We start from the raw sequence: 17,493 nt of genomic DNA on the forward strand, positions 1-17,493 counted from the left end.
TACATAAAGCACTATTTATAGCATTCTTGTAATCATTCATAGCTCTTTCTCACATGACCTTCAAATATATCTGTGTGCCAAAGAAAAGGATCAGTGTAAATTTATTGCTCAGCGATATTAAATGGGTCTTTTTTTTCCATCACGCATGAATTTCCACTTCTATGGTACTACAAAATGACATTATGCCCTTCCAGAAGTGCTCTAAAGCATAGTGACACAAAGTGCCCTTCTGGGCTTTGCTGACCTAGCAGACTTCTCTTTCTAGTAAAAGTGCCTAACTGAAATACTCTGGAACCTTTATACACACAACAAACAGGCTTAAAAGGTGTTTCCTTTGTGGGATTTAGCAGATACTTAATTTTATGCTCCCATCTATATCTAGTCAATGTAGGATCAACATTTATTTACCAACATAGCTTCAGATTTTCATCTTACAGCATATGTCTGGAATTTCAAATTAACAGAAATAAAACAGACAGTAAATCCACCCTTTCATTTTATTTAAGCCAGTGAGCTGTCTTCTGGATCCAAATTCAGTATTCATTTTACTTTCTTCTTATCTACTGTAAAGATATTGGAAATAGCTTAAGAGATATAATGAAGGTACCATTAAACAGATTACCTACATTTGCCCAAGGGACAAACTGGTAAAGTAACTGGAAGTCAGCAAAGCAATTAAAAAATTCAAAACTTCAGATACACATTAGGTATGGTTTATATTTACCTTCATTTTTCTTGATGGTGAAATTTGGATTGTTGACCATTTCAGGAAGAAGACTGTACAGGAAATAATGCCCATTTTTAGGATCATCTTTGTCAACAGCACTGACAATCTGAATTACCTACAACAGAAAACGCTCTCATTAAGTATTCACACTCCTGATAAACATACAGTATTGAAAAAAACATTCCATTCTATTGGACACATTCTCATTTGTCTACATGCCAGATTAAAAATGCTAATTTGTAATCTTGGAAGGTTTTTACAGTCCTTAGACTCAAAGTCTGAGGAACAGGGACTACATCTGGCCCATTTAAACTGTCTCCAGAACAGGGAGGCAGAAAATAAGGAGAAACAGGTACATAAAAGAGGCCAGTAAAAACTGCTGCTGATTTAGGCAAGTAATAAATTATTATTCAGCAATAAAGAAGGAAAACTGTGTTTCAGAAATGCTCATGATGCCTATGGTAGTCTTTCATTTATATAGTCATGCTTCACACTGGACCGAAATGTATAAGCTTTCTTTAATACTTCTTCCTTTCCCCTACCACCATTTTTTACTTCATTGAATAATTATTTTTTTTAAATTACCTTTTGGTGTGAAGCTTTATATGATAAATAATATAATCTGAAAAAAATATATCTAAGTCTATATTTGGATTTTTTTCCTTAATTTTAATAAAACCTCAGTTATTCCTGTACTAGGAACATAGGTTTGTTTTAAAATATCACTGTTAACAAATGATTCCCAGAATAATGCAGGATATTAAGGTTAGAAGAGGAGAGAGAGTTTGGATAGGCTGAATAACTCTGAACAATTGAATAACTTTGTATGAAGCACCTCATATGATTTATATGACCAACTACAGTATCTGCAGTGTATTTACTTCCATTTACCTCTTTTATCTCCAACATTACTCAGAAAGATACTGCAGTTGATCATCTTCAAATCATACAAAGCTGCATAGGAATATGAAAGGAGGAAACATTATTTTAAAATAATCAGGAGTTTTGATTTTTTTTTATTTTTTTTTAATATTTGGTACAATTACTTTTGATTCCAAGTATTTTCCAGAGAAGTAGGAACAAAGACAACTATGGAACCAGATCCCGCACTTAGAGCTGAATTTCGGTCGTAGTTAGCTCATGCTAGATAACATTTATAAAAAATTTAATGAGAATTATTGACCTTTCTCATGTCCACTGAATTCAATAACATTTTTGTCTTATGTAGTTATTTTTGTAACGCTTAAAGCAACTGACCAATAATTTCTTGGACAATTAAATTCAAATTAGGAATCACTACAAATTTCATTTTTAAAGAGTAGAGTAAAAAATGGGAACAAGGTCTGATGCTGTCCAAATTCATAGACTTATACTTTAAATTTTCAAAGCTTCACTAACAAAATGCTAATAACTAATATTTTATACTGGTTTTACCACAAGAGAAAGGACTATCAATCTATATATGTTACATGTATGATAATAGTCAATATCCCATTCTTTCTTCTATGTTCTTCAAGAGTCAAACAAAGAATAAAATCTCACTACATAACCACAAGGAGCAACATCAAAACATAAATATTTGAAATTATGTATGTAAAAAGATGTTTGAGCAAGTATTGATATAGGCATACATAATTTGTAAGACAACCTAGGAAGGAATTTGAGACAATTAATTCCTTGCCTAATCATATTCTGAATAGGTCAGATTTATTACCAAAAATCTACTGGAAAAAGTTTTAGGTTGTTTAAATATCACATAAATAGATTCTTTTTTTTGGATAACTGCATCTGCCAAGGTGGAAATCTTGAATGATATGATTTCAAACACATGTATTAAAAGAGATGGACAAAAAAGGCCTAACATAGCTTTTGCTTAAAAGAAGTAGGTCTCCAATTTAACAGCTGCATAATAGATCCTAGAGAGCCATACAGTGTGAAAAAATATAAACAGCTGAAAAATATAAAAGCAGATGTTGTCTGTTCCACTGCAGAGATGGACCCATTTACAGATGTGGAACATTTTCAGCTATCCCTTTGCAGAGGTGTAAGGTACTAAACTATCCACGTGCATCGGGCCCAGGGCTGGACTAGGTACTAGTAATTTTGCATCATGGTAAGTGCAATTTAGTATGGAATCCTGAACAAGTGTCTTTAGACAGGTATATTTTATGATTGTTCCACTTTTCAAACACTGCTAGAATGGGAAAGCAATAGGGAAAAAGGATAATGGCACAGTGAAGTCTGGAAGGTCAACTGCACATAATAGATGCAGTTTATCAGATGGTTATGCAATTTTATCTCTACTGGCTACGTAACTGTTAATTCTTTCCAGCATTCTGTAAGAGAGTTGACTGTAAAAATTCACTTTCACTGTCTCCAGGTTTTCAGTTAATATACCTGAAAGCCAGTAGCCAAGAGCATTAGTAACATGGGTTTTCAGTTCACAGACATTTTATGAAATAAGCTTAGAATATCATCTAGATTGGAAATTTTCAAGAAATAGAAACTGGGCGTATTCTTTTCCCTTCCTCCTCCCCCCTGCCCCAGGAACTACAGATACCTCTTAACGTCCTATAGAATTCTTTCTTACATTTCAGTTCTTTCCATCCATTCCCTTCATTGTTTACCAAATCATTCTTTCTCTGAAAATGCACTGAAAATTATATGCAAAAGACAGGCTTAGTGGAATACTGCATTTGTTGTGTTACATGCACACATCAAGGAATTAAGAGTTAGTGTTCCCATGGCAACCTTATTTCTTTGTGCATTTGCATTAAAATAAGCTCTTAAAAAAAAAAGCATAACATACATACAGTGATACAAAGCTGCTGTATCTTTTACTCCATAGGGGTGAGAAAAGTCCAGTAATTCTCATTACCACATTTTTATTAGTATGCTGATAAGCATGCTTTATTGCTCAGTGTTGTGTGTTCATGTAATGTAACACTATTGAAGTAATTCTCCAACTCTTAATTTGTGGTTCATAACATGGTAGAGAATCTTCCAGGGCTGACCTGCCTTACCTATCACTAGAGATGTTTTTTATTTCCTAGTAATAACATGCATAACAAAGGTGTTTCATATAACAAAATTGGTCAATACTACTAATAAAGAAGACAAGAACTGATTTTTTTCACTATGTATCCATAAGCACGACGGTGAAAGTTAATAACCCTTTGGCTGTTCAATCTTGAAATTTCTGAAATTCTGCCATGTAAAATTCCAACTTTGTTGCATTAAAAATTCAGGCAAATATTTGATTCTGTACATACACTTAGTAGAAACATAGTAAATCAGCATATTTTGCTTAACAGGCAGCTCTGGATTGAAATTAATAGTTAAAGGATCCTCTAGGACAACTTGGCATTATAATCTGCAGGTTTGTATTACATTTCTACAAAGCCACATATGCCTGAAATAATATTTATAAAAGATTACCAGTATTATCATAACGAATTATGTAGAAGGTTAAATAGCAAAACAAAGTTCTTATCAATGTATCATAACTATCTACGTGTGCTTTTAATACACGATACTGTTTAAAAGTCTTACCCTGCAATGCAACTTGCTAACCTTAGAATGGTTCCTTGTCATTAGTAAACTGTTCCCTACTTTTATTAAAACTGTTCTTCCAACTCTGAAAAAACTTTTGCAGTTACATTGGTGTTCATGGTTATTTTTGAATTACTTTGCAGACTCATAATACTATAAGCAGTAGACTCATCACAGCACAATTTTAACTTTGCCTTTTCAGCTAGAGCCAGCCCTTTACTGCTAGAACCTGCATTTTGCCATTTGAATGAGCTTTGACTCTTCAGAGAGACAAAGATCTATCTGAAGATTTCTTCCATTAGAAAAAGCCAATTCTATTAGAAGTGAATAAAATAGAGACAAATTGCAAGAGACTGAAGGAATATTGTATTCAGTTTTATATTGCTCTAGTATGAACACTGGCTTGAGCACTGATAGATCACTGTCTGCACTACTGAAGTGTTAAAAATTTTGTAGCTTTGTTTTGAGCAAACAGCACTTCACTGGAAAAGTCCGGGTATGGACTGGGGAACAGTGAGGCATTTTTCTTATGCAAAAATACAGATGTTCTGATCTAGGAGTATAGGAAAATAATTTAGCTGTGCTGGAAAACAATCGACTGTACAGCTATAGCCAGCAAACCCATGAATGTTCTGGCTTTAGTAAGTGGAATTATGCAAAAAAAAGGAATAATAGGGAAAGGCATGAGCTGGTTTATGGTTAGGTTAGAGGTACCGTAACAGTACGTTCCAATATTTTTTTTTCCCCTCAAACTGACAAAAAACATTTCTGGCAACTTTCTGTTGTCTGTAAAAATGTGCAAGGAGCACATAAATATGTGCATGGACAAATATATTTCCTCCTCCTCTCTCTTTCTTCTCCTACTAGCTGTAGTACCTCTACAGCTAGACGTAGGTTAAAGCAAAGAAAATGCATCTGGCAATGTTATACATCAACAGTTTTTAATACATTTTGTCACATCACCAGCAGCTGCATTTGCCATTTGCAATTATTTCAGAACCCAAAATAGAACACTTAGAAAGTGAACTGGAATAGACAGTTCAATATATGTAAAGGCTGCAAATAAGGCTTCATAAAAGGTTCAAAAGTATCTCCCTTATGGTAATTCAAATTTGATTTAAACTTAGATTTAAGTTGAACTGCAAATGTAAATAGATTGGAATACCATAACACAATTGTGCCTTTCCTGCAAATGTAACATTCAAGTTTAAACTTTGGAGAACTATCCAAATTAGGATTTTGCTACAATGTAAGAGAGTAGTGTCTTTCTCATATTAGCTATTTCATAGCTGAGACATATTTATTTTTTTGAATTCTACATCTTGCCTGATTAATATGATTTCTTCCAAATTTTGAATATGGAATAGTAAGCATAAGAAAAATCAATCAGGTAGTGTAGATACTACAATCTTTACAGGAACAGATAATTTTTGAATGATGACTTAAATTTAGAACCTAAGCTGGGTGACTATTCTGGACTGGTTACTGTTCCAATAATGTTATTTGTTTAAAACAGAATAAATTGCAGGATCAGTGCCACCTCATCCATGCTGGCAGCCAAATATTTAATAACCATCTGTAAAGTTCACAGAAGGATTCATGCTCAAGAGTGACATCTGCCATCAGATCAAGAGTGTAAGAGGAGATGGTAAGATGAAGAATATCATGGTTTAATGAAAGTTTTTCATAAGTGCTTAAACAAAAGCCTCTTTTACTAGCTGACTGTTAATAATCTCATTTATTGTTTTATTCCAAAATGAAATGCAAACATTTTTCACTATCTCTTAAAACACCTGAAACTTGACAGCAATACCTACACAAATATATTCAGAAAACACTGCAACACAGCTTTCTGATTTCAGGGAAGCTTACTGAGCCCTGGATAAAGGTGTACTCATTAGAATTTAATATATCCTAGAAAACGCAACTACTCAGCATCTGAAATCCACCCTAAGCTAAACAGAAATCCACTCTGAGCTAGAAGAACTTAAATACCAACAGTAACATAACTGTCTGCCTGTAAGGGCACATTTCAATAATCTGCTTTTCAGTGGATAGTGAGAATTCTCATTTCTTAAATGACACATTTTTCACACCTTTTTAATAAACAAAAAGGGGTGCTAGAAGTCAAATCTTCTGTAACAATCCAGTCTTGGCAGAGGTAGGTTGTCATACACTACTCTATAGGTTATCATTTAATACTACTAAAGGAAAAAATTTCTAACTCTATTGTCAGGTAACCTTCTTTAGAGAACAGTGAATTTAATGCCTAACACCCACATGAGACACAGGAATAGTTGGATTAACAAGACTAGTGTCATGCTGTCAGCTGCTGTTTATTTAAATAAAATGTCACAATCTAGAAATAAATTAGAAAGTTTAAAAACAGTGAATTGTTGTAACATACAGTGTTTCTCAAGCTGGACAAAAGTTAAATCTCATTTATACTGCATTACTTTCTAAAAGTCTGTACATTTCCTTGAATCTTTATCTTGTCATTTATGTGGCACATGAGATATTTTTCCCTATTTCTGTATTTTTGTCCTTCAAAATGTATGCCTTTTAAGAAATCTTGCATTTTCTTTGAAAAAGGCTACACAGGTTAAATCTTACTTCTGATATCTTGCTGTGTTTATTTCACCTTGTAGAGTGTTCTGTAAATTCCTTTGCCAACCCTTTTATTTCATTAAATCAAGAAATAAATAACCTCGTAAGTCTTTTTTTTTTTTTTTTTTGTGAAATATAGTGAAAACTTGAACTCCGCTTCTCCAACACCCCATCCCTCTTTAGATATTTTAAATACAGTTACAATTTACTTCACTTTCCATCAAGTTCTGGTTTGCTTTCTTTTTTTTTTCCCAATTGTCATAGAAAAGTGAGTAAGAACTAAATAGATAGAGTTTATAACTGAGATACGGGTAAGGGGAAATGGTTGTATTGTTTCAAGTGTTTCTTCTAAATTATACCTAGGCCCAGCTGTAATATAGTTCAATAACTGAACTGGAATTCAGGTTGGATTATACTTTTACCTATTAACACACATGACCCTATGACATGATGAGCTCCACCAGAGTGGAAACAGTGGGAGCTTAAAGACACTCAGCATTTTTTCTGGATATTGTCCCAAGACTCCTACCTTTAATTTAAAACCTATACTTTAAAAAATTTGTACATCCATATAGAGAGAGATGTACCACAGAATACAATCATAGGTTTATCTTAAATGAATGAGTTGTTAGCATGAACACATAGGCACATATTCTGGGAATAAAGATAAGATGACAGGGAGAAACTGCACCCCATTCTCACACACCAAAGTACACAACGTAAAAACATGGCGATACTTACTTGTCCAGGCTTGCCATTCTCACATAAAAAGGCTTCATGCTCTGATGCAAACTCAGGAGCATTGTCGTTTACATCAAGAACTTTGATAGCAACAGGCACCCGGGACACTTGACTGTGGTTCCCTAAGAAAAGAAATTCAAAGCAGAAGAGGTAGGCATGTTTAATTTGGGACTGATGCATAAATGCTTACATAGTAACCATACTCTTCCTGTCTTCTGTCCTTGCTTAATTAGGTTGTCTTATCTGTAATGGATCATAGAGTTGGAGCATGAGATAAAGAAGGATGGCCAGTATTTTATGGTTGAAAAGAATAAATAGATCCCTATTGCAAACAGCATTTGTTGGAGATTAGCTCAATGAAGACCTTTCTTGGACTAAATTGGTAAGATTTTTCTTTGATGAAGTTTGTATTGTTTTATTGATAAAGTCCATTACACATGGAAAAGGGAAGGCTGTAAACAACATAGATTTATTTCTTTGTTTATCTTTGGCAGAACACAGAGCATTTTACTCTATTAGTTGTTCTGACTGCACATCTATTATTTCTTCATTACAAATACAATTAATGTGGAGACCCACATTGTGAGAAAGATAGATGGCAGGTAGACATAGGCAAAACTAGATAGTCCTCTGGACTATTAAAGCACTTTGATTCATCTGCCACTGACCAAAAATATGACCTGGGAACTTCTTTCTTCACCGAAATAAAGCCTCATTATTTACAATATAGAGCTATTTTGCATAAAAGTGTTTATCACTGTAAAGAGTAGAATAACCTTGTTAAGCTGTAAGGAAAGAAAAGCTAAACCAACAGTCTGCATTCTACTTTGAATAGATTTCACAGTCAGTTTCTAGTGTCTTTACTTCAATTCAGTACAGCTAATTTATTTTAAGAGACTATTTATAAATATTTTAGATTATTTTTCCCCAAAGAGCAAAAACATGAATTCAGTTTAAACTGAGGTGACCAGCTGATCTGAAGAGTTTAAAAAAACTGTTCTATAGCACATGCATACCTCTACAAGTAAATTAATACTAGTTTCAAAATCCATCTCTTAGTGAGTATTATTTTATGACCACAGTATTTTATCTCGTTTATATCATCAACAATTTGAAGAAATACACACTGTGTGAATTAAACTCTGGGTCTGACTTCTAACTGAACTACGTGCTTTTGCCTAAATCATTACTGCAGGCAAGAAAGCTGCTACCATAAGTCTGGGTATCAACTTACTCACAGTTGTTGTGACAGCTTAGCAGCTGTCCAAAGCTGTCATCAGTCCATGTGGGTTCTGTTCTCTGGCAATACAGAACTGGCTTAGGGGAAGGCAGGACAGAAGTTCATAATAAATGTCTATAAAGTAGAATTACATCAGGCTCCACCAGTGGGCAGGGAGCAACTGGTGGCAGCCCTACAAGTGGTAGAGATGATTAAAGGAAGAATCACTATATACACTGTATTTTTTGTGGTTTCCATCAAAGTTAATTGTGTTGTGACCTAATCAAACCCTACCTCTTGTATCCTTTTTTTTCTCCTTGTATGATAAAGACAACCATAATTTTTGAAGCTGCACCTAGAAATCTAAATGTGTAAATTTCCATTGCTCTACTAACATTACTTTGAAATAGCATAAATATAACTATTTCAAAAGACACAAAACCAGGCTATCACCAAATGTACTAGTGCTGCATACAAAGGCTTTATGTTTGCTGGATAGCCTGAAATACTTCCCATCTGAAGGAGTCAAAAGTTTTAGTTCGGAAAGAAACATGTTACAGAAGAACAAGAAATCCCCACCAAAATATTGTAAGAGTAATATTTATGTCCATTTTGCATCATATTATCTTACTTATTAACAGGTGAGGTGAATACTTACGCCATGAAATAATAATGTATTAGAAATCAAATAAAAGTTAATATGCAAATCATGTATCCCAAACATTTTAAACGCATTTTTTATCTTAACTTGATAGAAATACAGACAATGAATCTTGAGCTTATCAGAATTCTCAGCACTAGTGTCATATTTAAACACTAAAGATTTACTTTTATCTAAATTAATGAAATGATGGCAGTTCAAATTTTAAAGACATTACAGAGAAATGTAATTAATTAGATAAGCTTCTAAAGAAATTATTCATGTCCCTTGTGACTGCCCCCAAAATGTTTGTCTTTCATCAGAAATACAAACATTAAATTTAAAGATATTATAATTAGAAACTTGATGAGAATTCATTTAAAAAATTAATTTACTAAACACAAGAGAGACCCAACTGGTTTGGAAATCTCCAAACAAGGGGATATCCACCGCCTGTTAGGGTTCTTGTGACTATGGTGGAATTTATTGTTGAGAAAGAGAGGGAGAGAGACGGAGAGGGAGTTTTATCTACTGCTTCTACTGCCCACCACACTGAATACATTGCATTATTTTGTCATTGCAAACTTTCAATGAAATTTCACTTTGTGCTAAGTGTTTTCCCTGTAAATATAGATCACCCTAAACATACCTATTCAAACAAATTAATGAATTCTCATTAAGCAAATCCAGATTTCACTCATGGATGAAACACTGTTAAGATAAAAGAGATTCATCTGTCCATTTTCATACTTTTAATGTCTGCAAACTTCTCAGTGGTAAAACATACGCAAAGGATGTCCCTCTCAAGTTTAAATCCATCTCTGTTAGGAATGCCCAATATCCTTGAACTAAAAGTAGAAAGTGATTGAAGTGGATCCACTCCGACCCACAGAGCGCACAAACTGTTATGTTTGCATGGGCAACTGTCCTCCATACAGTTGGCCTTCATACTGATTAGTATTCAATGTTCAGAACTTTTCCTCATTTGTAAGAATGGAGAGTCAGTTCTTTCTAAACTAGTGACAAAACTGAGTTTTAATTACTGGGGGGGGGGAATGTGTTGGGTTTTTTTTTTCCCCCCAATGAATCACCCAGTCAATTGAATTAAGGGAGACTGAGTCTTCTTGCTTCTACCAGATAGATAGTAAGACAGATTGCTTAAGTTCCAGTCAATTATTCTATGCAAAATCATAAAAGAGTGTAAACTTAGAGACTCTCTCTCTAAGGAACTAACCACATTTGTAAAAGCTTCATCACCTGTATTTATTGTGATGTACAGCTTAAAAAGACCTACCTTGAATCTTGCAATACAAGTATATCATTAGGACTGTCATTTGAGAAGCAATGGCTTGGTTTGAAAATTTAGCACACTGAGGTGCAAGATTAAAAAATATTGAGAAAATTTCCACTAGTCTAGTTTACAAAAACTCTTTTCAGATTAAGGCTGCACAGAAGGACTTAGTTTTTAATTTCAAATACATTCCATTGGTCATCTGTGGACACCGCTGTCACAGCACAGCATGTAGCTATAAGAAACACATATGCAAATTGTGTACATAATTTCCTAGAAGTACAGCTCTTTTACGTCTCTGCTGAAGTCTCAATTACGGCCCACAGTTCTAAGATCCAGTAGCCCGCTGTAGATGAGCACAGCACACACACAAACAAATGAACATCTAGACAGGTATAAGGGAAGGATGACTCTGTAAAAATAACTAGTGGAACTTACTAGTGAAAAAGAATAAATTTCCAAAAATAATGGAAAGTCCAGATGAGTTTAGAAATGCATATTGAAAGGTTTACAAGAATTATAAGGACCTAAAAAGCGCTTCCGCTTTTCTCCCCAGTTCTCAAGATTCTATTGGAACATTAAACGCTTGAAATATACACCTTGCTGGTACTCATCTTTGAACAACATACCCATTGTTACTTACTCAGGATTAAAAAAGGCTGCAGAGTTTGATATAAAAATGAAGAGGTAGATGAGATAATCAAAGTAAAATTTCAAAAATCCCATTATCAAGACATTTGGTGTCTCCAAACCTGAACTTCTGGAGGCTACAGAACAACGCTAGTTGTTACTGTGATCAACACATTTCTTCCTTCCTGGAAAAACCCTACATATACAAGATGTGTGTGTATCATTGGAATAGATTGTAATGCAAAGCACTAAGCACTGTTAACATTGTTACTGCATGCAGCAGGTAATACCAGGAGTAACTAGAGCTTATACATCAAATTTTTGGTCTTGTGCCATAACTAACAGAACATAATGCAGCTATTCAACAGCCATAAACACTGTCTTTCCTTGACAGATACACATACAAGCGGTCTTAAAGAGCAGTGGTCTTTAAGAAAGAGAATTATTGGCTGCATGAAATGAAGTTCATCATTTGTTTAACCCAAAGAAATCCAGTTTAATCCAGTTTTCCTTCATTTAATTATCCAAAATCACTTCAAGGTTCTCTTTAAAAAGTCATAAGCTGCCTTGCATTTTAACTAAAATTAAGTACCTGAATAGAAAGTAGACTCCTAGAAAATAACACATCTTTTATTACTATTATCATCACCACATGGCTTGGAAATGGCTATTTCATGCTTCTCTGATTCAGTGAAATTTCTACTATAATAATATTTTAAAATTAGAAGTAGAGGAAATCCTAGTTCTAACAGAGAAATCAAAAAAAAAAATCTGAATCACTGACTTAATAAAAACAACAGCACTTGTTTTACATCCCTTATATTTCAAACTTATTAAGTTGTATTTTAACAGATCCATTCCCCATGACTCTATTAAGGTTTTATCTGATGACTTTACTGAGATAATCTACATGCAGGACAAGTTTATTTCTCCTGTTAGGGTTTATGTTGTTGTTTTCTTTGTGCAATCCTTTACCTATATAACACCACAGCTTATAACAATTTTTGCCATATAAAACTGACAAATCTAACTTCAAGAATCCTAAGAAACAGAGATGCTGTTGTGAAACTGAAATTTTATTTATGTTCAAGTTTAACTACAGAAATCTTCTACTAGTGCAAATACTGTGTTCAGTTGTCTGAAGTGTTGTGTAATGATCTGATTCATGACAGACTGATTGCCTGAAATTGTCAGGAAAAGACATCAGTAATTGGCAATGTTTCTGTTAAAAATAACAGAACATAAGCTATTTCTGAATTAGGATAAAATTCAAGCAACCAAACAGGATTGGTCATCATGAAGATTTAGCTCCCCCTGAAATTCTTGTATTTTAAAGGATGAGAAAATACTAAGAGTTGTGGTATATCTATAAAATAATAGAAGCATATCAGTGCATAGCAGAAATGCTTCTGTACAAGTTGCTAAAACAAGAAACAAACACCGCTTCAAAATTAATGTTCCATTTATATTTATTTCAGCACACTGGAACATATTAGAGGAGTACAGATTGTGGTGAGTCTCTGCATGTACATGTGTGTGGGAGGGAGGCAGAAAGAAAAAGATGTGAAACATATTTCTCTGGTTTGTTCCTTAAGTCATTCTTTGGGAGAAAAATAATAATGGAGTTGAAAAGTTTTGTCTCCTTTCAGTAGATTGCTCGGTTCATTTTATTATGGTCTCCAGAAGAAAGATGAACAAGTCAAGAGTAAAGCTATGTTACGTTCTATTTTTATTTCCTCACTGATAGACTGTCACAAGTTTAACCAAGGACTTGCTCAACATCTTCCACCTCCTTCATTTTTGTCCACTTTTCTATCTCTCATTGCCAGGAAAAAGATGTCAGACTCCTGCAAAATGCATGCTTCCACAGGCATGGACAAATGCAGAAGAACCATACATACCTGCTAACCAGGTGGAGTGTGAGGAGTGTATTTCGACTGTGTATCCTGGAAAGGAGGACAAGAAGGAGGGGAAACTGAGGACAGACTACATTTTCAAGTCCTTGACTTCAAAGCTGAATTTGTAGTTAAGAGGTTTCCAAAGTTCAGCAACTCCATCTGTAAAGAGGTGACTAAGATAGGCAACACACCTAGCTTTAGTCAATATATGGGATGAAAGGACAGATTATACTTTCAGGTTGCTGATCATACCAAAAGAAAAAAGAAAGTAAAATTTCTGTGACAGATGCACAAGCCATGCCAGAAATCATTAATTCAGTAAAACCATATTCTTCAGGCCCTGTTCAGACAAAGTTTTCACTCACTTTCATTTTCTGTGGGGTTTTCTTTTTCTTTCATTAGTGCATATAAGACATAAAAATTGTTTAATATAGCCCAGAACTGATATGAATTTTGAATCAATTACCTAAAATTTGCAGAAAAATGAAACATACCTGCAAAAAGACCAAATGGACCTTTTTTTTAAATAACAGAGTCATTTAGGTTGGAAAAGATCCTTAAGATCATTAAGTCCAACCAAATCAGTGACAATCAGTGACACTCCACCTAACCCTGCACTGAGTTCTTTGCTTACCATTGCAGTAGCAAAGTAATGTAAACAGACTATGTTGGTATGCACTTTTCCCTTTCACTTCAGTGCCTGATTCAGCTTCTACTGAAGTTAGTCAGATCTCTTCTATTCTAGAAGTTTAGTCTAGTCCTTGTCCTTAATATTACATTATCTATTTCCTATATTTAAATTAATTTAAAATTTAAAATGTAAATATAATTTAAATTAAAACAGGGACTTAAACTGGGTACTTTGTTAACTTCAAAGTATCAACACTGATTTATAAAACTTGATAATCAAACTATATTTTTAAAAAGTTAGTATCTTCTTTTCATACAGATACAATACATAGTGATGGAATCAGCCCTCATTTTGCTTATCTGAGGGCAGGCTAGAATTTGACATTCAAATGCAACCTCTTTGTTACTTTTCATACCATTAAGCTGTACAGTTATTCAGCAGCTTAACAAATAGTTACTGTGTAATTACCTCTGATCCTCTGTGAATTGAAAGATCCATTTGCAAAACTGGGAAATGCTTGCAATTTTTTGCAGAAGTATCATATTTTATTTGGTGTATATGCATGATATCATCTTGTCTGAATGCACATAGATCAAAAGGGCTTGGAAAGGCAAAACTAGATTGGAAAAGCAAAACAACTGCTCAAATGTAGTTTACAGCTGTGAAGAGGGTCTCTTCTGCCATAACCCTGGTTATAAGAGAAAATCAAAAGACACTGTTCTGTTTAAATTTAGCCATGCACAATAAGAGAGGAAAAGTTATCCGCCACTGCAGTGTGATTGAGAACCAGGGGCCACGGTGAGTGAGCTGTAATTTTGTCCTTGAGGGAGCAGAGGATGCTGAAACTAATTCATATCCACCTTAGAGCTGGAGGGGAATGGGAAGCACAGGCAGCCCCCACCCCTTCTACCACCCTCCCAAAAACCAAACATCCCAGAAACTCAAGGGTTCCCAGCTATTATAAATCACTTCGAATAGCAGTCTCCCTTTAATCACAATGTTTGTGTTTTGACAAATCTTAGTGTCACCACTTCCTATTCATTTTCATGGATGCCAAAAAGAAAATGCTAGAAGGTACAGTAGATACTAGATGTACTAGGTAACACATGAGTGCTCATTACACATAACCTACATACTGCAGAAGAGAGTGATCAGACTGCATGAGATATGCACTAGGAGAGAGAAGGGGGGATATTAAAGTAGGGGGAACAAAGGGATGGGCTGAGGCTTGAAAAGAGTTAGAAGGGGCATCCTAAGCAGAAACTGTAGCACCTTTTCAATATTTGAGTAGCAATTACGAGTACTTGTCTCTTGTCAGAAGCTCTGGATGCAAACAGCATGCCCTTAGAGACTGTTCTCCTGCATATCTAATTTTGACCACAGTGAGCTTTATATTCATTGTGACACATAATCAAGATATATGTGGCACATCAATATGAGTAAACAAATACATAATTCAAAATAAATTATTAGTATAGCTGCTTGTGCGGGTTGTATTGGAAGCTGCTATAGTCATGTCAGGTTTATGACAATGAAAACAATTCTGTTTTATTCACAGATCCTAAGTAAATCCTTAAGGGGAAAAAAAAAAAAAGAAAAAAGTACACTGCCAACATCCTGCCACCCACACATCTATCCAGAGACCAAACTGAAACAAATGCCGGCAGAAAACAACCTGTATTTCTGATACAGTACTGTGTTATTGAGCCTTATTGTCTCTAACTAGGATGCAAGTCAGGCTGTAATTTGCAGTTACATCACTTTCAGTAAATGAACTGTGTTATGTATTTCAGTGGTGAATTGTTATGAGTGCAAAAATTAAAAATATGGTTTAAGTTTTAGCAACTATTAGTAGTAGACTTATAAACTATAAAGAAATGTCTGAAGTTATTGTTACATTTTTTTCAAAAATCAATGCAAATTTAAAAAAAAAAAAAAAAAAAAAAAAGAAAAAGTATCCCTAACTTAAAGAATAAGAAATAGCAAAACAGCATTTGTAATCTGTGGAAGCATCTGCAACTAGGAAGCACTATTCTACAGACCCATCATTTTAGCAAAAGTCAGAGTCTACCACAACCTTTTGAAAGAAGGTTTTTCCACTTCCTTGTGGCAGCTACCAATAAGGAAAAAAAAAGTTAGGAAAACAGGGAACCACAGAAAGCCATAGGGAACCACATCTTTCTGTCCCCTTTATTATATACACTACCAATAATAAAAGCGTGATGAAATGCAACTAGATCTTTACTTCTTGTGGGTCACAGCTCCACAAACCTAATTAGGATTCCAGATTCTCTGAGCCAGTGTAATGCCTTAATCGTTGTAAGGAAGTAATAGGTTTTCATTTCTAAATATAACAATGAGAAAAAATTTCCTGAAAATAATACAGTGCCATTAAGTGACAGGAAAGGATTTGCCTTAAAAATTAAACCAGTGAAAAGGCAGGAAAAAACTGATTGAAAAAAAGTTTTAAGACACAACAAATGTACCAAGGCATGATTTGCTGCTGTGTTGCCCAATTCCAGCTTAATCAAGGGAGTTGCGCTAGCACAAAACAGTCAGGAATCTGGCCCACACTTTAGAGCAATTATATTGTTAATATGCTAATACATCATGCATATTAAAATGTTATAAAATATTGACTTAGATACGCAAGGTCTTATTGTCAATTATAATTAGCTCTGAAATTTTATAATGACTAGGAGCAATAATAATAACAATAAGCAGACTGATTGAGGACAACATGTCTGGAATATTTTGATTTTTTTATTTCGAATTATTTCATGATTGAAGTAAAATAATTAATAGCTCAAATGAAATATCTCCCTTACTGATAGACAAAACATCAAAATGCTTTAATAAAAATTTTTCTTAAACAAGGATTTATTATACTAGTATTTAAGTGTCATTATTTTTAGAGCTCATATTCCTTTCTGGGACTGATTTTCTTAACAGTGCAATTTAATTACTCTTATGTTTCCTTCACAGATAAAATATTGCTGGATATGCTGGATTTGAATCAGGTTCTAGGAGTTTAGCATCAAACCATTCTTACTTGCATACCTTCAGCAATAAGCAAAAAGATCTCCCTAGCATATCAGTATGTACCCTTAAAAAATCCTCTCCTCTGTTTTTCAGCCAGAAAACAGTCATTCTTTGCTATCCAGTGACTTTACTAGAAGCTCAAAGCATGCTGCTCCAAGTAGAGTCTTTATTCTAGAAAGAAACGTGCTTAAAGACGACTAAACCAATATTCAGCTACAAAACTCTACTCTGACCTACTCTCATGCTTCAGCCTTACAGAAAAAACAGTGGAGATTTTAAATAGTCACATGCTGCTTAGAAGTAGATGAATTCTGTTTATCAAACTAGATGAATACTACACAGTATGTTTAAGATTAACCATACTTTCTTCAGAAATTCTAATTCAAATGTTCAAAGTGCAGATGGCCAATTGTTAGTTGTTCAGTTTAACAACGCACTCATTTTGCTAATATAATACGTATATTGTCAGTTTAACCATGCCTCCAGTTTTCTCAAAGTAATTAACAAACATACTT

At 34.2% G+C, this 17,493-nt stretch overlaps 1 protein-coding gene across 3 annotated transcripts in view; it reads right to left on the bottom strand.

Annotated features, from left to right (window-relative positions):
- The window catches only part of CDH8 (cadherin 8), a 150,711-nt gene that overhangs the window by 23,871 nt on the left and 109,347 nt on the right, over positions 1-17,493 (bottom strand). For 2 of the 3 annotated variants that reach the window (XR_008236710.1, XM_052797399.1), the window contains exons 9-10: positions 7,628-7,749; positions 725-842 (exon numbers count right to left, since the gene is read on the bottom strand). Coding sequence is in view for 1 of the 3 variants with exons in the window: in XM_052797399.1 (XP_052653359.1) it covers positions 725-842; positions 7,628-7,749 (240 nt within the window). In the remaining 2 variants the exon portion in view is untranslated. Of the gene's footprint in view, positions 1-724; positions 843-7,627; positions 7,750-17,493 lie in introns of those variants that run through there. The other variant, XM_052797400.1, reaches the window with a different exon arrangement.

The sequence above is a fragment of the Harpia harpyja genome, chromosome 9 (assembly GCF_026419915.1).
Source record: "Harpia harpyja isolate bHarHar1 chromosome 9, bHarHar1 primary haplotype, whole genome shotgun sequence".
In the NCBI taxonomy this organism is placed as follows: Eukaryota; Metazoa; Chordata; class Aves; order Accipitriformes; family Accipitridae; genus Harpia; species Harpia harpyja.